The sequence below is a fragment of the Medicago sativa genome, chromosome 8 (assembly GCF_051527215.1).
Source record: "Medicago sativa cultivar Bolivia chromosome 8, Bolivia_mono, whole genome shotgun sequence".
Lineage (NCBI taxonomy): Eukaryota > Viridiplantae > Streptophyta > Magnoliopsida > Fabales > Fabaceae > Medicago > Medicago sativa.
Window position 1 is genome coordinate 84,667,176 of NC_140756.1, and position 24,133 is coordinate 84,691,308.

General features: G+C 34.3%; 3 protein-coding genes across 6 annotated transcripts; all 3 read left to right on the forward strand.

The window, feature by feature from the left end:
* The first annotated feature begins 590 nt into the window (after positions 1 to 590).
* LOC146902483 (S-adenosylmethionine decarboxylase proenzyme 4-like) lies at positions 591 to 2,313 on the forward strand. Its single transcript, XM_085735610.1, has one exon. It carries the CDS (start codon positions 975 to 977, stop codon positions 2,013 to 2,015), a length of 1,041 nt encoding a protein of 346 aa, XP_085591736.1. The 5' UTR covers positions 591 to 974; the 3' UTR covers positions 2,016 to 2,313.
* Positions 2,314 to 6,361: 4,048 nt separating this feature from the next.
* LOC146902484 (putative protein phosphatase 2C 35) lies at positions 6,362 to 10,106 on the forward strand. 4 transcript variants are annotated; one of them, XM_085732696.1, is made up of 5 exons: positions 6,362 to 7,156; positions 7,279 to 7,821; positions 8,794 to 8,928; positions 9,428 to 9,593; positions 9,722 to 10,106. In XM_085732696.1, exons 1-4 carry the CDS (start codon positions 7,034 to 7,036, stop codon positions 9,587 to 9,589), a joined length of 963 nt encoding a protein of 320 aa, XP_085588822.1. In that variant the 5' UTR covers positions 6,362 to 7,033; the 3' UTR covers positions 9,590 to 9,593; positions 9,722 to 10,106. The 4 variants fall into 4 exon arrangements, with proteins under 4 accessions (XP_085588822.1, XP_085588819.1, XP_085588820.1 ...); XM_085732695.1 differs by having other exon boundaries at positions 6,585 to 7,156; positions 9,428 to 9,628; XM_085732693.1 differs by having other exon boundaries at positions 6,362 to 7,821; positions 9,428 to 9,628.
* Positions 10,107 to 12,959: 2,853 nt separating this feature from the next.
* LOC146902485 (pyruvate, phosphate dikinase 2-like) lies at positions 12,960 to 22,319 on the forward strand. The gene is made up of 19 exons (XM_085734057.1): positions 12,960 to 13,274; positions 15,344 to 15,400; positions 15,554 to 15,787; positions 16,448 to 16,585; positions 16,719 to 16,881; positions 16,975 to 17,210; positions 17,379 to 17,507; positions 17,620 to 17,799; positions 18,121 to 18,258; positions 18,906 to 19,070; positions 19,158 to 19,319; positions 19,418 to 19,507; positions 19,658 to 19,974; positions 20,318 to 20,447; positions 20,703 to 20,831; positions 20,960 to 21,097; positions 21,418 to 21,495; positions 21,617 to 21,708; positions 21,850 to 22,319. The coding sequence occupies exons 1-19, from the start codon at positions 13,029 to 13,031 to the stop codon at positions 21,890 to 21,892; spliced, it is 2,865 nt and encodes a 954-aa protein (XP_085590183.1). The 5' UTR covers positions 12,960 to 13,028; the 3' UTR covers positions 21,893 to 22,319.
* The last annotated feature ends 1,814 nt before the right edge of the window (positions 22,320 to 24,133 follow it).

The window sequence follows — 24,133 nt, forward strand, 5'->3', positions numbered from 1 at the left end:
TAACTAACTCACTTGGGTTAGTCTGATGGTATCTATGGAGTACGGACACTCTTTGATTAGGTGTGTTAATCACACTGAATTATATGATTTTCTCAAATTATTAACGGTGTCGATGTGTCGGTGTCCGTGTTGTGTTCGTATCCGTGCTTCATAGGATGATATTAACTTGGGATTTGGAAGTGTGTTTCTCCTCAAAATCTATGGTTCGATTCTTTTTAATGTTAATTTAAGTGGACTAATTTATCTTGTATTAAAAGAAATAACAAGAAAGAGAACTAACTTTACATCCAAAAAATTCTTAATAACAGAAAGAGGACTAACTTTACATACCATAAAGCCCAAATATTTTAAAACATTCTATCAATTTATTTTTCTTTAACCAACTAAACCCAATGAATTAATAATAATATAGTGACTGATATATCATGTGAGCAAATAAGTTGGAGAACTATTTAATGTGATGATTGACTATCTTTGAATTCTTTAATGGAATCCAAAATCTATTAATGGATAAAGAAAAGACAGGAAAAAGCACTAATGCTATATATTGTACTAGCTTGTAGGATACTAAAGAATAAAGATATGCAAAACTAGAAATCTAAAAAAAAAACAGTGATGAAGGTGAGTGGAGAATAGAGACAAAGAACAATTGAAAGTTGCAACACTAAGAAAAAACACTTAACAAAAATAAATGTTGTATATCATAATCCTACTCACTTCATTATGCCTACAATTATGATTCTTGGTTCCATCACCCGCATGCTCTTTTCTAAACACTCTCACACTTCTTCTTAATACTCTCATTCTTATTCATACACACCTATAAATCTCATTCACCCCCAATCCTTTCTCTCACTTCAACCTCAACATTTCATTCAAATATTACTCTCTCAACTTCTCTAGCTAGCTTCCAAACAAAACTCCTCTGTTTTCCTCTGTTACATCCAAGACTTTCATTACCCTCTACACCCCAAATGGCTGTATCTGGCTTTGAAGGATTTGAGAAACGGTTGGAACTTCATTTCTTTGGAGATGATCCAATCACCTTCCAACTGGGTCTAAGAAAAATTGATTTTGAATCAATACAACAAGTGTTAGAAGCTGTTCAATGCACAGTGGTTTCAGCAGTTGGAAACTCTTACTTTGATGCATATGTTCTATCAGAATCAAGCCTCTTTGTTTATCCAACTAAGATCATAATCAAAACTTGTGGAACAACCCAACTTCTCAAATCCATTCTTCCTTTAATTCACTATGCAAACCAAATAGGCCTCACTTTATGCTCTTGTCGCTACACAAGAGGAAGCTTCATCTTCCCAAATGCACAACCTTTCCCTTACACAAGCTTCAATGACGAAGTAACCTATTTAGAAGACACTATCCCTTCAAATCTTTGCCATAGAAAAGCTTCCATCATGCCCTCTAAATCCTCTTCACACTCATGGCATGTTTTCACTGCACACTCTTCAATAACTCATCACAATTACAGTCACACTCATAGTGACAGTGATATCTTCACCATGGAGATATGCATGACAGAGTTAGACCCTATTCTAGCTCGGAAATTCTTCCGGCCACCCGGAGATGGAAAAACCGGTGACTCAGCCGGAAAAGAGATGACGGAGCTTACTGGAATCAATGAAATAAATCCAAATGCATTCATTTGTGACTTTGCATTTGATCCTTGTGGATATTCAATGAATGGAATGGATGATGATTGGTATTCCACCATTCATGTTACACCAGAAGATGGTTTCAGCTATGCAAGCTTTGAATGTGTTGGTTCTGTTAACGACAACATAGTACATGTGTTAAGGAAAGTTGTTCAGATTTTCCGACCAGGTACTATGTCTATATCAATGACATGCAGTAATTATAGTAATGAGATGTTGAAGAAGATGGTGAATGCAGTCGAGCCTCTTGGACTGAAATGTAGGAGTCGTGCTGTCGATCGGTTTCCCGCGGCGGATATGGTTGTTTTTCAAACTTTTACGGCTCGCCGGAGAAATGTTTAATGCCGGCGAGGTGGTGGTTGTGGTGGTGGAGGGAAAAAAAATTAAGTAAGATTAGTGAATTGGTTTTAGAGTTAGTTGAAAAAAATGTAGGGGTGGGCTGACGTGGCTTAATGTGATTGGTTTGATTTTGATGAATGGTGATGTACAAGAATTAATCTTGAGAATGGCATGGTAAAGGTTTTGGCATGATCATATGATAGTGCAGCCCACTTAGGATTGTCACGCATAAGATTTTTTGAAGATGTTTAGTGGGTGTAAAAGTGTTCTTGTTTGAGATTAATATTCAACTTTTTTTTTTTTTATGATCTTGTTTCGTTTTTTTCACTCACTTTTCCCTCTACTAGCTACCTTTCTTGTCTTTTATGCTTTCATTGTAGATTATTGTTACACTTTTAAATTAGGGTTATGTTACAAGCCACCCTTTGGTGGTGTCTTTTATCAAGTCACACTTTAAGGTGTGATTTTCACTTTTTAGTTATAACTTTGATAAAAGACACCTTCCTAAAAGTAAATTGGTGTCTTTTCGCAAATGCTCATAGAGTAACTTAATAAAAGACACCTTCATAAAAGGTGTCTTCTATCATAACTCTTTAAATTAACAACTTCACACTTTTTGCTACATTTTTCATTTGGTGAAAGTGTTTTTAAGTCAACACTTGGTATAGTTATTATGTTGAGAAATTTGAAGATGTTATAGCACGCCTGTACTGTATATGCACTATGTGGATATTGTTAACAAGTCAGGTTGACTTAACCTTGAGGGGCCAATGCTAAATTTTCATAAACACAAGCGGAAAAAAATAAGGTGTTAACTAGTGTTTGGGTACTAATTAAGAAAACAAAAAAAAAGTAAGTTTTATATATAGAACAATATTTTATACATTTTTAAATGTTTAATTACACAAGTTCTAAGAAATTTTTAATATACTTATTTTTGTTAATTAGTGTTCTGGAGACCTTAATTAACATTTTCTAAAAAAAATGAGACATAATTGTGCGGAGAAAAATGAACCGATGAATGAGGCGGTCAAGATAAAGAATGACAGTAAAAAAATGTCACAAAAATATATCTGAGAATGATCCAGAAGTGCAAAATACATATAGATAAGAGGCATTTTAGCTTTCTATACTCTGGTGGTGTCTAAAGTAATAAACCTTTTAAAATGTGGTACATTGAAGCATGGACTCTTTTGGGTTCTTGACCATTGTCATTGGACTAAACAGAAATAGCAATGATATTTGGATACGCCAAATTTTCCTACATTTAATAATACTTTCTTTTTTCTTTATCTCTATTTTTATAATATTATCAATGTATCATATAATTCTCTTTTATCTCTATCCCTCTTAAAGTGTATACACATTTGGAGAGTAAAAAAAACATTTTCCAAGCAAAAGCCACTACAAAATCGCTTTTATCAACCCCAATCATGTTTATTTTTTATTTTTTGTAAACGAAAAGCATAATGACATCAAAGATAGCAGATTTCAACCAGGTTGACACCCCTTGTACCCTTAATTCTATGTCAAATGCTCATAAATATTATTAAAAACGAGGAAATATATATATATATAAAGGGGGGACCAAACCAAAACTCCAAAAAAGAAAAAGGCCCCAACGGAAACGGAAATAGGAAGACCACGCTGATCCCTAAAAAAGTCATCGTCGGATACTTTGAGGCAAGGTATCTACCCAGTAGAACCCAGAAGAGGCCTGCCCCATGATGGCTAACTTATCAGCGTAAACATTCCCTTCACGTAAGATGTGGGAGAACATAAGAGCCAGGTTGAAAGAAAAGCAACCACTCCATCTGTTTCTATGGTCTCAAGGAATAATAGAATGGGATTTAGCAACAAGAATCGCGGCCAGAGAGTCACTCTCAATCCAAATATGTTGCCAACCTATAGGATGCGCTTGCTCTATAGCAAGAATAATGTCGTATAACTCAGCATGCAAAACTGAAACATTAGAGAGATTACAATAGAAGTCGCCCATGAATGTGTCGTTAAGATTGCAGAAAATACCATCTTAAGCTACCACGTTATCAAGTACAAAACCATCAATGTTAGCCTTAAACCTGGAAACACATGCGGTTTTCCAATAGACCAGAATGACCAAAGGCACTGGCTTCAACCGGGAAATAGAAATGTATTAATTTTGGCAATAGCCGAAGGAACAAATATTTCGACATTACTAAAATTAATACCATTCCAGGCTATCCAAATGTTGGGAAGAGTATGGATAACTGCCACTAGCAAAAGATATGCAATCTAGTTGCTACCATTGCTCAGACAACACTAAATTATAAATAAAAGTTGAATGAGAAGAATAATCTAGTTCAACCTGAAATTCAACTTCTATCCAAAGCCAAAAAGATCGAGCAACGAGCAAGAGAATAACAAGTGATTTGTGGTTTCGTAGTCGCAAAGACATAAAACTCAAACAGAACAATAATACATCATCAATTTATAATATTACCATATGTGGGTATCTTATCATGAATCATCCTCCAACTTACAAACAAGAGATGTTGATGAATTTGAACCAAATTTTTGTAGCCCAAAAGAGAGGTGGACCCATAGGGAAAATATGTTGATATGCCTCTTTTGCTGTTAAAAACCCGTCTTTGGATTGTTTCCAAACTAGGACATCTAACATATCATTAACAGGGAGGACACCATTAAGAATCTCGTCATGTAACAAAGGTGCATGATCATTGATGAATCGAGGAATTTTCTAAATACCATTCTCAATGATATTAGAAACTTTGGTATTAAAGTGCACAAAAGACGAAATGCTCGAAGCTTCAACAAGAGTACTACCAGGCTAATTGTTTGACTAAAAGGAGATATTTCGATCATTGCTCGGAACCTCTTCAAAATAAAATTTGATATTGGACCAAATAGAATATTGAACATAATAAATGAAATGCTTATTCTGACGCAAGAACGTGCTTCTGCAAAGAATAGCCCATATCTCATTTCTCGAAAAAAAGACTAGATAAAATTAAAATTCAAAGAGACATTGATATTACGAACAAAAAGATATTTGAATCGCCACTATCAAAAGGAGCGAGCACACAACTTAGACCCGGAAACCATTCACATCTTTTTAATATGAATATCTTCATTACAAATAAAGTTTCTAATCCAAGTGTCAATCTACTTTAAGAGGTTCAAAGACCACCGATAGATAAGAAATGAATACACCAACATACCAAGGATAATGAACTTCATCAAAATAAAAACATGTCTTTCCACACAACTAACTTCTCTTTAGTATTTGTAAGAATGTGTTTCTTAGACTTGAAACAAACACTTCATAAGATTAAAATTAGTTTTTGAAAAATAAGCTTAAAATTAGGCTTAAATAGGTCTTTCGTCCTTGCAAATATAGGCCATTTGAATTTTCGTCCCTAAAATTACCAATCCTTCCAATCTGCCACTGCAAATATTAATCATTTGAAAAATGGTCCTAATTACATCTGATTAGTAACTTCATGGACGAAAATTCAAATGACCTATATTTGCAGGGACGAAAGACCTATTTAAGCCTTAAAATTAATTAAAATTATTTAAAAATGAATTAGAAGACGAAAATCATACACGAGTACACTCTATATCTTTTGATAGAATAAAATCACATATTATAATATTCAGGGCCGGACCCTGGGGGGTGCAAGCAGCGCTATAGCACCAGGCCTCCCCAAGGTATGGGCCTCCAAAAAATATTTACAGCCTAGTACCCCCCACTAACATACCAGTTCCTATGCTGTTGTAGCATGCTTTGCTGTTGCTGTTTCGGTATTTTGGGAGGGATTTTGTTTATTTTTCTTTTGGTGTATGGCTTTTTGGTTTCTTTCCTGTTGCTGGCCTTTTTTTCTGCTGTGTCCTTTGCCGCTGTTTGCTTTGGTATAGTAGGCTGGGCACCTTATTTTATCTGTTGTAACAGTTTGCCATTTAGTGCACTCCTGGTGCTTGGCACTTGAAATATATGCAGTTTCAAAAAAAAAATTAGCGTTTTCCCCTTTCCAAAACACATTGTATGAATGAGCCTCATTTTACTTCCGGCACTGAGCCTCCAAATTCGTTGGAACGGCCCTGATAATATTAGCCAATAACCCCCTAAAATAATAAAATAAAATAAAATAAAATAGCCAATAGCTATAAAAAAATCCAATTGATAAACTATAATACTTTTTTTTTTTGACAAAGATAAACTATAATACTTATAAAAAGAAGAAAAAGAAAAAAGAAGACAGGTTGGTTTTGTTTGTGGAAAAAGAAATGGACTAATGCAAAAATGCAACAACACACAAAAGAATCTGAAATCTTCCACTTCTTCTGTCTCTCTCATTCCAAAATTCTTCACGTCAACTCGTCTTTTGACTCTTCCTTCTTCATTAGGGTTTTCCTTCATGTTCCTCTGTTTCTCTTCTCTGAAGGTGCACTGCACCCCACGAAAGGTACTACCTTTTTTGTCTCTTTCCTAGAACCTTCATTGCATTTTCTTGTGTGAAACCCACTTGCACCTTTTTCTCAAAGTCACCCCAAAATCAAACAGTTTCTACCCTTTTTTCTACCTATTTTGTTGCTCTAGGGTTCTTGTTTTTTCTACCTATTGACCTCAAATTTGACTCTTTTTTTGGTCTTTGCTCAATTGAACAAAACCCCATTTGTTTGTTGTTGTCAAATTTGAAAATTCTCAGCTCAAAGTTACTAATTTTGTAACTAGGGTTTGTACATGATCCCCAAAATTTCAGAAGGCTCGACTTTGGAGTTACAATGCAAAGGAGTTACTACTTCCTGTAAAGTTTTGTTTTTTTTCAATGCTTTCAGTTTCATGTCTTGTTTGTAACAACATTATAGTATAGTATAGCATAGCATATCACCTGTTTGAAACATGGGTTGTGTTCATGGTAAATGTTGCTGTGTGAAATCTTCGGATGGCGGCTCTAGAAAACTTGGTTATCATCATAGCCATAGGAAGAACATACATGCTCAAAGAGTATTGAAAAATGTTTCTGTTCCTTCACACAATTTTGTTTTGGAGTATACCTTTCTCACACTGCGAGGTTACTACCCTGATTCGCTGGATAAGCAAAACCAAGATAGTTTTTGCATTAGGACGGAAATTCAAGGTAACCCGAATATCCATTTCTTTGGTGTTTTTGATGGGCATGGTCAATTTGGTAGTCAATGTTCAAACTTTGTTAGAGATAGGTTGGTAGAGAAGTTATCTAACGACCCTGAATTGGTGAAGGATCCTGTTCGAGCTTACGATTCTGCGTTCTCGGCAACAAATCACGAATTGCATACTAGTGACATTGATGATTCTATGAGTGGTACAACGGCTATTACAGTGCTTGTTGTTGGAGACACCCTTTATGTTGCTAATGTCGGTGATTCAAGAGCTGTGATAGCTGTTAAGGGTGGGGATCGGATTATTGCGGAGGACTTGTCCTCCGATCAGACACCATTTCGGAGAGATGAATACGAGAGAGTGAAACTTTGTGGAGCAAGGGTGTTGAGTGTTGATCAAGTGGAAGGGATTAAGGATCCAAATATCCAACACTGGGGTAACGAAGAGAGTTGGGATGGTGATCCTCCGAGATTGTGGTTCCCAAATGGGATGTTTCCTGGAACTGCATTTACAAGGAGTTTAGGGGATAGATTGGCGGAGACAATTGGTGTGGTTGCAACTCCAGAGGTGTCAATAGTTCAGCTTACACCTAATCATCTCTTCTTTATTGTTGCTAGTGATGGCATATTTGAATTCTTGTCAAGCCAAACTGTTGTTGATATGGTATGATATGAAACCTCTCTTAGTTTTTTTTTTCTAGCTCTCAGTTTTAAATTGTGATTGCAGTCATAGACTCATAGTTGATATTGTGAATGACTGTGGACAAAGGTGTCTGATGCTGCCAAATTATGGCTGTGGTGTGGTTATGAAGAAAAATCTTTACATTTTGGCCACAATTATGGTTTTGGACTGCAATTATGCTGAGCATTTAGATAATATCATCTTAGGTTGAATTTTTTTTCTGTAATGTTTGCTAAACCTATTATCTACTTATTAGAAATCGTATCATCTATCAATGGTATGCAAGTTGCAATTGAAGACTTTGACTTGAAAATCAGGATAAAACTGATGTTTTCTGTGTGCAATTATGTTAATGGTTTATGGTTATTCGGTATTGCAAATAACTGTAAAGTCTTTTCTATAGAAGAGCTCTACACCAAGCTAAATACCATTCCAATTTTACTTTATAATTGATATATATATATATATATATATATATATATATATATATATATATCCCCATGGGGTAATATACAAACATAGGTTAGGTTCCTTGTTTAGCATAACTATGGTTCATTTACCAGGTAGTTGTGCAAATATATTTGAAATAAGAGAGCACAAGAAAAATTGTTTGTCACAATCATATGGGTGTGACGTAAGTTTATCCAAATTCCATCTGTTAATTAGGTCTATCCATTTATCATTTGTATTAACTTTTGGAATCATGTGAATCTTAATTCTAAATAGCATATGATAAAAAAATGCCAATTGCCAATTCGTTTAATTGGAAGTTACTTGTTCAGTAGAGAAATGTAAAAACTTGCCCTGCTTGCTGCTGGTCATCCCTAACCCGTTGCAATACTGTTGACACTGATTTCGATGTTTACTTCCCTGCTGCATTACTGTGTAGAATTTTAACTCTGGCAGGACTCCCCTTCTTATCTTGATGAATATGTGTTTTATTTGATTCTGTAGGCAGCAAGATATACAGATCCTCGTGATGCATGTGCGGCTATTGCTGAAGAGTCATATAAACTGTGGTCGGAACTTGTGAATCGAACAGATGATATAACAATTATCATTGTCCAGATTAAAGGACTCTCTAATAATGTATGGATTATTGAATGCATTAACTCCTTCATTACCATTTTCCTTTTATGTGTAGTTTCTCCAAGCTTGTTTTAAAATTTTAGATTTGTATTATTAATGGATCTTCTTATCCCATGAAAAACAAGGTATTATCTCATCAAAGGGGGCCAGAGGAATAACTTTGATTAATTCACTCCATAGACTTTAGGAATTTTTTTTATTACCAATAAAAAAAATTATGTATTACCAAAAATAGAAATTATATATTGGAAATTGTGCAAATTATTTCTCAAAAAAATTGAAAATTATTTTTTCTCAATAAATACTTGCTATTTGGGGAATCCTTAACATGTGTCCTTAGGGCTCATGTTAGCATGGCCCAAAAAGAAAAACATGTAGAGCATCAATCTTCTCATCAATCTAGTATGCAAAATCAAAATCTTGCTACTGGTAGTTCAATAATTTGAATCAACTCATCATTGGTTGACTTGTTTGTCTAATATTTAGTTTGACATTGTAGTCAAGCACATCTGGAGTTCAATTAAGTGAGGTCAATGTCGGTACTGCTATGAGAACCAGGACAGGAACTTCTGAGATGTCTACTACCACTGAATTTGATGTTTATCATTCTGTGACGAACAGTTTCTCTGATTCACAATCCTGCCAGTCAAAGATCAGTTGAATAAGTATGATCTCAACACTCAAAAGATCAGTTGAATAAGTATGATCTCGACACTCATTGTTGATATATTTTATATTGTTTGATCATGGTCTTTATAATTTCTTTATCCTTTTCCTCCGATTTTCTTTACAGGGAAAAAAGAGAGGGGTTTTACGGAAGCTCACCAGGTCTCCTTGTAGTTTCTCCTAAGTGGTACATTTCTATGTTCCAACTTTTCTGAGTCTTTTGCATTGCTCCTGTACATTTACCGGTCACTATATATTTGGTTGTTCAAGGTAGCCGGGTATGAGGTTCATTGTCTTGGCAGCAAAAATGGACCTTGTTCAGAAAGTAGAAATTAGAGTTGGTAAAATCCAAGACACATGAAGCCAAAAGAAAATTCTAGTTACTTGTTTAGCCATACCCTCTCTGGAAAGAAAAAAAAATTGTTTAACCATAAAGAATCTCACCTGGAGAATGTTTTATTGTATCATAAGATAATAAATTATATTCAATGTTACTTAACTGTCTTTTATGATTCTAGTTCTAGCAAACAATAATTAAAAACTGGGTCCTATTGTCATTCGGCCAAAATATGGAAATCAATTATTGATCTTAGATAATTTAAAAATGATTAATAAATAGAGAACCAGAAAAATGATTGCTTGCAAAAATAAAGCATTATATATTATTTTGTGAACAAAAAAAAAAATATGCAACAAGATAAGATTCTGAAAATGATGGATGATGATAAATTAATGTTTTGTGTGTCTTTGGTATTAGCCACGTGGCATCATTTACTTGGATCTAGAGTACATTGCACTTGGGTTCTACGAGTCCCTGTCAACACTTTTTAGTTATTGTGGAATTTGATTCTCTTGTCTTTTGATTTTGTGATTTGTTATCTTGCATTTAATTTTTAGTCAAAATCCATTTTTTAATGAGTATTGGCATTTCAAAGCCTTTGTTTTGAAAGTGACTATATTGCTTATAAATGAAGAGGGATACAATCATAGATGGTTTTCAATCAGCTCTATTCGTATGTAAAAATTGTATAGAATTTTGTATGCATGTTATGAGACTGAGAGATTAGCGATATAAACGAGTTTTGGGAGGAAGTCATTGACCCAGATGAACATGAACTTATCTTGCTAAACAAGAACATATCTTCAAGATAGTTTGGTAAAAATAAATGCCAATGTTAAGTTTTGTATAATGTTGCTTTATTTGATATTTGGAAGCCTCAAAATGAGTTGGTTCTTTTCTCAGCTTGTCAGTGTAGGTATTGATTTGTATGGCAACTTTGATAATCAAGTTCAATTTATTTGTCATTAAAATTGTCTCTTTCTGTAGCCTTCTAAATGTAAACTTGTACCCCGCCCCCTCTCAAGGTTGCTTCAAGTTCAATGTGGATTACTCACATAAATATTTGTTCTAATATATGGTGCCTAATGTTAAATGTTAATGGCACTTTTTGTGGAGGTTTTGTCAAATATTGAAATGTCTGGTATGTGAAATGTTTCTACACCAAGTTTGGATCCTGCATCTCGGTATATGATAAACTTTGGACCCTTCATTTTGGGAATTAAGATAAAGATGGCACAAAACCAGTATATAAATTAGATTGTGTTTTGGCCAAAAGAAAGTGGATTGTGTTTAATTGAATTATAATGTCATTGTTAACATGGTGAGGTTGAGATCATCCACCGACATTTTCATTCAACATATTATGCAAGTTACACTTGTTAAGGTCCCTGGTTGGAGAACCTGAGTGACTCATAATCAATCTCGTAAAGACTTTATAGCCAACAAGGGTCATACTTTTTTCTTTGGAGGAGTCGGATGATCAACTCAGTTAGGGACTGTTTGGGAGTTGAGAAGGGGAAGGCTTGGGAAAAAGGAAGAAGAAAGCGGAAGAAATAGAGGGTTTTAGGAGGGAGGATTTTGGAGGGTTTAGATAAATTCTAAAAATCAAATCCATGTTGTTATAACAGTCTTAGAATTGAAAATATATTAATAAGTATGGATCTATCATACCCCTAAAAAAAAGTATCGATCTATCTTCTCTACAAACTCACTTTCTTAAAAAAGATGGAAAATTTCTCATTTTTCCCCCTTTATCCCCTCCCGTCCCCTTCAATCTTCCAAACAAACCTTTAATTTTGTAAACTTGTCTTTTCTTATTGCAAAGAATTATGAAGTGATACACCCAAAGACATCATGTGTCTTAATGTTGTATTTCTTAGGCATTTAGAAAATAAAGTTGATTGGTTTTCAATAAGATAATGCCTGTGTTTGGAATTGCGGTAAACAAATAGCAAAACCATGTTGAAGCTAGGATTTTCAGCTTCATAAAAGTGGCGTTGAAGTTACATTGGGAAGCGGGAATTGTGTTACAAACACCACCCCAAATACACTAAATGTCAACAATACAAAGATGACACATATACGTATTAAAAAACATGGTTGCTAGCATGGTAACATGTCACCTTGCTTTCCTCCTCACAACAAATCTAATAGTTCGTATAATTCTCAAGCTAAAAATGTGTCACAGCTTCGTGTGATAGATCATGTTACCCACCCACCATTACTTGCTTGAAATACACGTCAAAAATAATTCATCTCAAACATCAGCTTGTGGCTCCCAAAATAATGCATCCATTTGATAGCTTCAAACAATCCCATGACTTGTAGTAGTTCCGAAGATTTTGATTTTTGAATCGCCAAAAAAATAGAGAACTGCTTCTTTTTTCAGTAATAAAAAAACGTATATAGAAAAAGTGATGTAATTTCAGTAATAAAAAAACGTATATAGAAAAAGTGATGTAATAAATAACATTTTCCACTTTATTTGTCAAAATATGTTCTAATTTTTGATAAGAAATACTCTCTGACTGATATGATAAGAAACCATATGGATCCGATCGTTGTAAGTTTATTACAATAAGAAAATCAGATGTGCATTAATATGCGTGCCGGAGACCATTATCTAGCTTAGAGACAAAACAGCAAACGTGTACACAGGCTTATTCTTCCGATGATAAGTTGTGATGATCATGTCAATAAGTCCTGATTCAACATAACAAAATGTTAAAATTGTTAGATCGAATGTTATGATCAGGATTCGAACCACGTCACCACTATTTATATGTGTAAATTTACAATGATTTTGCCATTTTGTCTGTCTATCAAAAAAATAGTGATCATTATTATTTTCACGAAAAATTAAAAATAAAATTAGTGAGAATTAGCTGGTCAAAGAAAGTTGTGTTATGATGCGACTATATAACACTATAATCGTAATTTCGTCCACTCATTTCTAATCATATACCCGCCTCATATTTGTCAATAATTTGAAATATCATAAATAATAATAATAGAACATAGAGACAATAGAACATAATACAACAACTGCCATTTCGATTTCGGGAAGTTTCTCTTTGGGAGAAGAACAGCAGAGATGTCTACCATAGTAAGAGGCATAGTCATAAGGAACACATCAACATCAGATAATAGGATTTTCAAAGGGAACAAGAATGATGTTATTGGAGTTGGTGTTGGTGGAAGAAGAAGTACAAAGGTGCAGTGGAAGGAGTTGCAGTTACGGCTTACATCAACATGGAAAGCTAGAAGAACAAGTACATATCAGCCTTCAATTCGTTGCCAAACTATTCTTACCCCAACAACACCACCCACCACAAAAAAGGTACACTTCTAGACCTTTATCTTATCTTTTGTTTTTCAATAATAAATTCTCTGGTTTTTTCCTTTCTTTAACATCCTTAATTTTTAATGTTTGTAATTGCCTCAAAAAAAGTTTTTATTATTTTTTTTTTTTATCGTAATATAAATATGCACTCATGTGTCGATAAAAGTCTAATAATCAAAAATATAATATAATTTCAATCACATTTAATAAAATCGATTCATATAAAAAAATTTAGTAATCTAAACTAAGCAAAACCAACTGCATGCTATTTTTACGTTTTGTCTCAACAGTGATCTAAACATGTTGCTAACTCCATCCTCCATCTAATTAAGAATGATTATTGATATAACAAAATGTCATTTAGTCTCGGCAATTACAGAAAACTACTGCTTAACTTAATGATTCGTGTTTCTTTGGACATCTCAAAATATGGCTCATGAGATATTCGTGAAAGCGTACCTTGTTTCTGGACCACAAAATGTAAAAGCAGACCTCAATACGAAACTACATAAGGCTAGAGGTGGTCCTTGTCAGAAGTCAACAAACAAAAGTTAAGGGAAACGGCTCTTCCCCCCGATCCCACCCAAATACCCACAGAAAATGGACTTGCTTATAGTCATAATTTTAATAGATCCATTTTTGTGGAAAATGTAGGTTTTGACAGTAAATATAGTTTACTAATTGTAAAACGTTTAATTACTCGAATGTATCAACAGAATCATTTAATCATTTCGGCTAATGATTCTAACAAAAATCCATTTTGGGGCTATAATAAGAATTTTTATTCTCAAATAATATCAAAGGGTTTTGCCATCGTCGTGGAAATTCCATTTTTCCTAGAATTAAGCTCTTCCTTAGAGGAGGCAGAAATCATAAAATCTTATAAAAATTTGAGATCAATTCATTCCATTTTTCCCTTTTTGGAGGATAAATTTACATATTTAAATTATGTGTAGCAAATGTTTGTCCAAAGCCGAGTTTAAAAGCTCAATTAAGTACGCCTAAAATAACAGGTTTAATGGATCGGTCCGAAGGGCTTGACCCGGTTTTGTCATCCCTAGAAATGAGTAATAAAATAAACAACAAAGTGGCCGTTTATTTATTGTAAGCTAATTGGCCTTTCATTTAACATAACATGTTTTTTTTAACAAAGGGCATCCAAAATGAAATGCTTTGTGCTTCACCTATTTAGTACCATGTTAAATAGACACCTAATTGTGGAGAGAAAATGTTGGTTGTTTATAGAGAAGAGTGACTTTGTAAGTACACTCTCTCTTCCCTTTATGTGGATCATATTAAATAAATTGTATTATAATAGTAACTTTTGTTGAAATATTGTTATAGCTTTTTTCTAAAATGATTTTTATAGTGTTTTTTTTTTTGTTATAAATTTTTTAAAAAAGAATTTTGTAAATAAAACTTCAAATGAAAAATTGGTTTAAATAGCTTCTCATAAAAGTCATTTTAAGTTTTTCATTCTTTTGTCATGAATTTTATTGGATATAAAATTTCAAAAAATGTTTAAAATGAGAAGCTATTTTGAATAGATTTTAATAAAAATAATTTTCAAGAGATATTTTTTCAAAAAAATATGTGGTTTTTATTATTTAAAGTCTCTAACAGTAAATGTCTATGTTAGTGAATGTCAAAATTACTCTTTTACATTTATAAATTAAGTATGTGAGGTCCACTTAAGCATCCAAAATAAGGAGGTCTATTGTGGATAGTTTGACACCTTATATTAGTTATGAATTAACATATTCCTTGTTTGATTACATAGTTACACTAACTCTGAGCTGATACTTTTCAAAAAAATTAGTAGTATAGCACATAGTTCTTTATTTTGACCAGAAACATTTTAAAAGTTTAAATTGTCATTTTTTTTTCTATAAAAAATTCTTATGTTAATGAGTTATAAAAGAGTTTTTTTTTGACAAAAGTTATAAAAGAGTTGTAAGGGTGTGTGCAATGCAACTATGATTTCCAAAAGTAGTCACATTTAATAGTGTTCTATTTTTGGAAAAAAAAACTGAAGCAATTCTCTTCTGTATTTCTGTTTTAAACAGAGGGTGTTCACTTTTGGCAAAGGTAAAAGTGAAGGAAACAAGGCCATGAAGTCCTTGGTAAGTATTCTCTATCCTTCCATGACTAAGTTTGTTTTTTTAACTAAACACTAAACACATTGTGTTTAGCAAAACAAAGCTATATGTTTTCCATGTAATTAACAACTAAGTTTTACTTTTGAATGGATGAACAATTGCTTGTGTTAATTGTAGTTGGGAGGAAAGGGAGCCAACTTAGCAGAAATGGCAACAATTGGATTATCTGTGCCCCCTGGACTCACTATATCAACAGAAGCATGTCAAGAATATCAACAAAATGTAAAGAACCTACCAGATGGTTTGTGGGACGAGATACTTGAAGGCCTTAGTTTTGTTGAAAATGAAATGGAGGCCTTTCTTGGGAATCCTTCAAAACCTCTCCTCCTCTCCGTGCGCTCTGGTGCTGCGGTAAAAGCCTTTTTCCTGTTTGGTTTTACTTTCTCATTATGTCCTAGGATTTGTTTGGACTGAGTTATTTGAGCTTATCTAAATGCATAACCATTTGCGAGACTGTTTGGTAGAGCTTATGGAAATAGCTTATGACATGTCTATAGGCTCTCTAGAATAGTTTATGAAAACAACTTAATAGTTTTTTTGAAAAAAGTTTGTGTTTATTTCATCTTTTGTTATAGAAATAACTTATACATTAATAACTATATAGCGCTTGCTTATGCTATAAGAGCTTAATTAAGTTGTTTATCCAAACAGGGAGAAACTTGGGGTCACATTTGATATGGAATGTGTAAAAGTAAAAAAAAAAAAATGGTATAAGGTTTATGTATTTAGAAAGGTCAATAATGCAACATACAAGAAAAATGTGTTTCTTTTATAGCATTGATTTAGCTCAACTTAGGATTTATATCCAAGGTTTTTAAGTTCAAGTTATTGATGTAAATAGTTGGTAACATTTTCTCTAAATCATTAAATAGTTTAAGCTGTAAATTAGGAAATTGATTTATTTTGATTGTTAAAAAGTTCACCTTGAAAACTGAAAAGTTCCATTGTATATATATGGTGTGCTTAACATGTCTATTGCATAAACTTGTTTGTTTATTCTACATCTATCAGATTTCCATGCCTGGAATGATGGACACAGTTCTTAATCTTGGATTGAATGATGAAGTGGTTGCTGGGTTGGCTTCAAAAAGTGGAGAGCGGTTCGCTTATGATTCTTATAGACGTTTCTTAGACATGTTTGGAGGTGTTGTAAGTAGTTAGTTCTTTTAAAGCTTAAGTTGTCTTTTAAAATCTCAATCCAATACACTCCGTTAATGAGTGTCATCTGTTAGTATCTTCCATTGCTTCCTTGAAACTTTTCTTATATATATGTTAAATTTAGGTATTGGACATTCCACATTCATTGTTTGAGGAGAAATTAGAAAAGCTAAAGTATTCAAAAGGCGTTAAACATGACACTGATCTAACAGCCAACGACCTCAAAGATCTGGTTGAGCAGTACAAGAGTGTCTACCTCGAAGCTAAGGGAGAAAAGTTTCCCTCAGGTGCTAACTGCAACTCCATTAACTTCGTCATGTTTTGTTTCTACTCATTCTTATTGTAATCTGTCCTTACGCTCCTTGATCTACCAATTGCAGATCCGAAGAAGCAACTAGAATTAGCTGTTAAAGCTGTTTTCAATTCTTGGGATAGCCCAAGGGCTAATAAGTATAGGAGCATTAATCAGATAACTGGACTAGTAGGCACGGCCGTAAACATTCAATCCATGGTGTTTGGTAATATGGGAAATACTTCAGGAACTGGCGTTTTATTCACTAGAAATCCAAGCACCGGGGAAAAGAAACTTTATGGGGAGTTTCTCATTAATGCTCAGGTTATATATGAATTAATTACTACTTGTTATTTTATATTCATAAATCATGCCATTGTCATATCTATTAGTTTTTATTTATTTTTCTTTAAACCATTGTCATCATATCTATTAGTAATAGATTACTAATTACTTTTGGTGTTGATGTTTCTACAAAATTGTTTATAATAGGGCGAGGATGTAGTTGCTGGAATCAGGACACCTGAAGATTTAGAGACCATGAAAACTTGCATGCCAGATGCTTATAAGGAGCTTGAGGAGAACTGTAAGATTCTAGAGAATCATTACAAGGATATGATGGTAAAAAATTCAAACCCTTTAGATTTGTTTTACTATTTTTGCATTGTTTGTTTGTATCGATAGACTGGCAAGTAATTCTTCTGAATTTGATATATTATATACGATATTGTAGGATATTGAGTTCACTGTTCAGGAAAATAGATTGTGGATGTTGCAATGTCGAAGTGGAAAACGTACTGGTAAAGGTGCAATCAAAATAGCTGTAGATATGGTCAATGAGGGGCTTGTTGATATTCGTTCTGCAATCAAGATGGTAGAGCCGCAGCATCTCGATCAGCTCTTACACCCACAGGTACATACTTAGTTGCAACTAATGTTATTCATTCGCTGTGTTCCTTGAACTTTCTTTTGTAAATAATAAACTAATCAGGACAACTTATGATGTCAATTTACTCATACAATTATCTGAAAACATAATTATAGAGGCTAATAATCATATCTGTATAATCAAATAACATCATTTAGCTAAATGATCTTTTTTTTGTTCGATGAATCAACGTTCTTATTTTCAAAAGATATGTACATTTATTTGCATTTTATTTTTTTTATCAACTTCTCATTTTTAACGTAAGATGCCCCAATGTTATTGATTGCTTTAAGTTTATTTATTTAGTTTGAGGATCCATCTAAGTACAAGGACAAAGTGGTTGCCACTGGCTTGCCTGCATCCCCTGGAGCTGCAGTTGGGCAGGTTGTGTTCACTGCTGAGGCTGCCGAACAATGGCATGCACAAGGAAAGAGTGCAATTTTGGTATTCCTTTTCATTATAAAGCAATCATTTTTCTTATTTCTTTGTTCCTCTTCATTTCATTTTATCATTAATATCAAGTCAGATTAAAAAGTCCAGATTGGATGAAAATGTGAATGTTGAGCAATGTATAAGTGAAGACGACTCATATAGTATATTATGGTTTAAGATTTTGGAAGAATATGCGGTGTTCAATTCCAACCCATTTGTGTGGTTTCTCTAAGTATAGTATGGATATCTCCCGGTGTTTTAGTCTCCTATGTGGACGAAAACAATTTCCGCTTTAGGGGGAGCATATGTGATGAGTGCATGGTCTGGACTCACACTCGAAAGGGAGATAGTTAAAGTATCAAGTGTGAGTAGGAAGTCTCACATGTTTTGAAAATGCGAGTTTTTGAGCAACATTTAAATGAGGCAACCAATAAAATATCCAATACAAGTTTTATGTGAATATGTGGTATCCAATCCAGTTATGTTGTTGCTCTGAGACCAATGTGGAGATCTTCCTGGTGTTTAGGTGAAATACTTATTTGTACCAGATATATTATGGTTAGGATGTATATTATGTTCTATATTTAACTTCATGACTAAGTTAAACAAATCATCCATAAGGAATCATTGAATTCTAATACACACTTGCATTATTGAAGGTAAGGACAGAGACAAGTCCAGAGGATGTCGGGGGCATGCATTCAGCTGTTGGCATCTTGACAGCTAGAGGTGGTATGACATCTCATGCGGCTGTTGTAGCCCGTGGATGGGGAAAGTGTTGTGTGTCCGGTTGCTCTGATATCCAAGTAAACGACCATGAAAAGGTAACCTCAGATTCTATAACGTTGACAAATTAGTAAAAGATCATGTTCAAAGTAATTGAGTATAATAATCTCCATCTATGGTGATAGGTGGTTGTTATCGGGGACAATGTAATATCAGAAGGAGAATGGATCTCGTTGAATGGATCCACAGGTGAGGTGATACTAGGAAAGCAGGCACTTTCTCCTCCGGCTCTAAGTGATGATTTGGGAACTTTCATGTCTTGGGCTGATGAAATAAGGAATCTGAAGGTGCTGCTGCATATTCTTTATTATCTGCAAAAGTTGAGTTGAAGCAAAATATCTAATTCTTGCTAGGTAATTTCACTCATATCATTGTTGTGTATCAGGTTTTGGCAAATGCTGACACACCTGAAGATGCAATAGCAGCTAGACAAAACGGTGCGCAAGGAATTGGACTTTGCAGGACAGAACACATGGTACAATAATTTTCAACTCTATGTTATAAAAAACTGAAAATTATGAATGCATTAAAAGGCGTGTATTGTAACTTTTTAACTTTTTAGAGCATGACACAGGGTAGTTAGTAGTTACAAATTATGATTTTGTGCATGTTTTGTTGTGTTTAGTTTTTTGCTTCAGATGAAAGGATAAAGGCTGTGAGAATGATGATATTGGCTATTACGCAAGAACAGAGGAAAGCTGCACTTGATTTGTTGTTACCTTATCAAAGATCAGATTTTGAGGGAATTTTTCGAGCAATGGATGGTCTCCCAGTAACAATCCGGTTATTAGATCCTCCACTTCATGAATTTCTTCCTGAAGGTGATTTAAATGAAATTGTTGGTGAACTAACTTCTCAGACAGGCATGAAAGAAGAAGAAATAGTCTCTAGGATAGAAAAACTCTTTGAAGTTAATCCCATGCTTGGTTTTCGTGGCTGCAGGTTTGTCCTCTTTTTATGATCCTTGTTCATAACAAATTACCATCAATATCATATGACTTGTGTTTAGTGTTGAAATTCCAAGTTCATAATTTATAGCAATTCAGTAGGGTTAGAGGAGGGACATGGTGGAGTGGGGTGATAAATAGCTAACAAGTTCAAGTATAATTCTAAATTGTGGTTTGCAACCACAATTATGGCCGCAATATAAGGTTCACAGTGTAACCACAACCACGATTTAGGACAAAATATCAGTTAACAACCAACGATTTTCAATTAAAAAATATATATATATAATAATTTGTAGTAATTCCTCATGTTTGACAATTTGAAATTACGTGAACAGGTTGGGAATATCATATCCTGAATTGACTGAGATGCAGGCCCGTGCCGTTTTCCAAGCTGCTATTTCAGTGAGTAGCCATGGTATTACAGTCCTTCCAGAGATAATGGTTCCACTCGTCGGTACACCTCAGGCATGATCTTTTTTCTAACTTATTTATTCTTTAGTTATTTCTCTTAATTTGTTTCATACCTATCATCTATGCATAAAAATTATGAGGAGAATTCAGAATGTTCTACTTTGAAATATTAGCTTGTTTATCTTTTCCCTCAATTTATCAGCTTGAAATATATCATGAAGCAATTTTTTGCAGTTTGATATTAATGAAACTCTTGTAGTCTTGTGACATGATTATTATATGATAAGCTCGATCCTTTTTAACCGACAGGAATTAAGACATCAAGTGAGTTTAATAAGGAACGTTGCTGAGAAAGTGTTCTCTGAGATGGGCTCTTCATTAAGCTATAAGGTTGGAACTATGATAGAAGTTCCAAGAGCTGCACTAGTTGCAGATGAGGTAATACTGATATTCTTTTATCTTGAAGATACTAACTTGATCTTTAACATGCAATAATGAAAATAAATTAAAGAAAAACAATATTTTGTCCTCTTTGCACTTTCTAATTTTATTTTCCATTTGTGTAGATTGCAAATGAAGCCGATTTCTTTTCATTTGGAACCAACGACCTTACCCAAATGACATTTGGTTACAGTAGAGATGATGTTAGTAAGTTTCTTCCTACATACCTATCCGCAGGGATTTTGCAGCATGATCCATTTGAGGTTAGTTCCATAGTCGTGTGACCGGTGATTTCTCATACTGTTGTTACTCTTGTCTCATCCCAGGACACATAATAATAAAAATTTGCACTATGTGTGTAAAAATGACAGACACACACAAACACATGCACGACTGTCTTTAGTCCGACTTTATAAAATGACTTTAGAGGTGTAGGATAAGTGGGAGCTGGAAATGGCGAAAACGAAATACCATTACTTTCAACGTTATTTTACCTATTTGCTAAATTGGAGGTGGTACTATTTGCGTTAGCTTAATATATAAAGGATGTTTGCTAAATTCAAATTATTGACAACAACTGCAGGTACTTGACCAGAAAGGTGTGGGTCAACTCATCAAAATTTGCACAGAAAAGGGTCGTGCTGCTAAGCCAAATTTGAAGGTAACTTACCAATGCAAATTTAAACAACAAAATTTTGTCACGCATCTTGGTTATTCTTAATATTTATATTATGGTGATAAAAGACTTTTGAAATTAATTAATCAATGAATTTGATTATCAGGTTGGAATATGTGGAGAGCATGGCGGGGAGCCTTCTTCTGTTGCATTCTTTGCTCAACTTGGACTTGACTATGTCTCATGTTCACCATTCAGGTCAGATTAGTATGATGCTCTTCAATTTGCCACGGCACTTTATTTTTTACACATGTTTGTAAAAGCTTGTCAAATTTCTACAAAAAATGAGACATTTGTATTTTCATTAGTCAAACTGAAAATTTGAGGATTCTTTTGCAGGGTTCCGATTGCTAGACTTGCAGCAGCTCAATTTGCAGCGTAAGGAACGGTTATTAGACTGTTTCTGTCAAGGGCACAACTCTACAGCTGCAAATAATTGTGATTTATCATTTATTAAACCATATCATTAATAAAAAAAATGAAGGCTTATATAAAGTCTGATAAAGCAAGGATACTAACATACTTGATAGAAAATAAAGCAAAGGGAAATTATTAATATGAAAAACCTTTTGCATATAAAATTCAAAGTAAAAAAATAGAGAAAACATTGTGTACATATATATTCAGACGATGTTTCTCTTGTAATTTTTTTTACATTGTTTCTTTTGTAATTTGATTGCATACCGTGTCTTGGTGTATTTGGTGTATAAGACACTGGTGTGGAATTATATATAGGTATATCTTTAATTCTGTGAAATATTGTACATGTTTTATTGGATGACTAATAAAATCTTTGAAATATTCTTCCACGTATTATCTTTGTTCGAATTAATTGATCCGAACATGGGTCCATGAAGTGAATTAAGAATGAGTTCCAAATACTTGTTTCTCTTGTTATTTATATATAAAAAAGTAAGTGTTTCTCTTAATAGTTCACGCCATTACTTTCTCTTTCATAACTTCCGAAAAGGTGGGATTTAGCATGGGAAAGCAAAGTTTTTTCCCACCATGGGAAAGTTGAATTTTTACCACTAGATTAAAAGAAGAACATGTTATTATCATGCACTCTCTACACTGGATTTTTTAAACTATCTTCCCTAACCATTCTCTCTCATCTCTCACCCACCACAACATCAAGCTCACGGTCCCAACTCTCCTCCATACTTTTCTCATTCTTCTGAATAAGCAACATCGACATAAAGATCCTTAAAGAAAATGTTGTAAGAACTAAGAACATCTTAACAAAATAAAACCACTACCAACTTCCTGATTCAATTTGTAGAATAAAAAAAAATTGAGGTCAAATTTCATGTTATTAATACCCAGACTTAGCTATTTTTGCATTAAGATGGAAACAAATGCATCAAGTTTACCATACTTTGTTTCACTCTAAAATGCGGCAAAATACTTCCATTCTGTGATAATCAATATGAACTAATTGAGTAAGATCTGGAACCTCGGTGATAGCATAGTCAAAACCACTGAAGTTATTCTCTTGCCAGAGTGAATTCAACACAAGAACAGACAGGTTTCACTCGTCATACTTGATGATAGTACACAAAGAACAGAAGGGGTTGTCCCTAGTACACAAAGAAATTCAGAAGAATGAGAAGAGTATGGAGGAGAGTTGGGACCGTGAGCTTGATGTTGTGGTGGGTGAGAGATGAGAGAGAATGGTTAGGGAAGATAGTATAAAAAATCCAGTGTAGAGAGTGCATGATAATAGCATGCTCTTCTTTTAATCTAGTGGTAAAAATTCAACTTTCCCATGGTGGGAAAAAACTATGCTTTCCCATGCTAAATCCCACCCTTCGAAAAATACTAGGGCTGGACAAGATGGTCCGACCCGCCCCGGAACCGGCCGAACCGCAAGAAAATAAAGGTGAACGGGCGGGTCAAACCGGGTTGGCGGTTTGGCGGGTTGGGGAATTCGGTTTGTGCTGGGTAGTAAGGGACGGTTACGGGGGGTGTGTATAGCACCGTTTTAAACCGAACCCGAACCGCAGTTAAGCCCAATATGTTTTTCAACTCAGTCCAGCCCAAACAGCCTCCATATAAATACTTAATTTTTTTCCCACTGAAACCCTAGATGCATTTGTGCCGCCGTTCCACTCTTTCACTCAAATCTTCTCCAGTTCATCTTTCTGTTTTGCTTCCCTGTTTCTTGTTCAGCTGTACCGCAGCTTCATGAATCTATTCCTGTACATCACAGTTCATCATCTTTATCATTCTATGCATCATCATCAGACTACATCATCACCATCTTCATTGTTGTAGCATAATTTTTCTTTCTCTTCTATTTTCGAATCTGGGTTTATTCGTACTAGATCATAATCTTCATTGTTCATCATAGTTTTACTGGTTTATTTGTGGATGGAATCATATGTCTTCTCCTCTGTCAAATCTGGATTTGTGTTCTTTTAAACCCGATACAAACCACCCGAAACAACCGCCCAAACCGAGAAACCGAAATCTCGGTTACCCGAAGCTGAAACGGACGAAGAAGGGGGTGGTTTTGTCACCCGCGGTTTACGGCGGAATGAGGTTTTGGCCCCGAAAACCGGCCGAAACCGTCCGCTGTCCACCCCTAAAAAATACTAAACTTCAAAGCAATAAAATTTGT

Excerpts from the sequence above, each read along its gene's own strand:
- LOC146902483 (XM_085735610.1), top strand. The coding sequence starts at position 975 with ATGGCTGTATCTGGCTTTGAAGGATTTGAGAAACGGTTGGAACTTCAT.
- LOC146902484 (XM_085732693.1), top strand. The coding sequence starts at position 6,919 with ATGGGTTGTGTTCATGGTAAATGTTGCTGTGTGAAATCTTCGGATGGC. Across the intron at positions 7,822-8,793 it reads GCCAAACTGTTGTTGATATG|GCAGCAAGATATACAGATCC; the intron begins GTATGATATGAA and ends TTGATTCTGTAG. Across the intron at positions 8,929-9,427 it reads TTAAAGGACTCTCTAATAAT|TCAAGCACATCTGGAGTTCA; the intron begins GTATGGATTATT and ends TTGACATTGTAG.
- LOC146902485 (XM_085734057.1), top strand. The coding sequence starts at position 13,029 with ATGTCTACCATAGTAAGAGGCATAGTCATAAGGAACACATCAACATCA. Across the intron at positions 16,586-16,718 it reads TAGACATGTTTGGAGGTGTT|GTATTGGACATTCCACATTC; the intron begins GTAAGTAGTTAG and ends TGTTAAATTTAG. Across the intron at positions 20,448-20,702 it reads CACTCGTCGGTACACCTCAG|GAATTAAGACATCAAGTGAG; the intron begins GCATGATCTTTT and ends TTTAACCGACAG.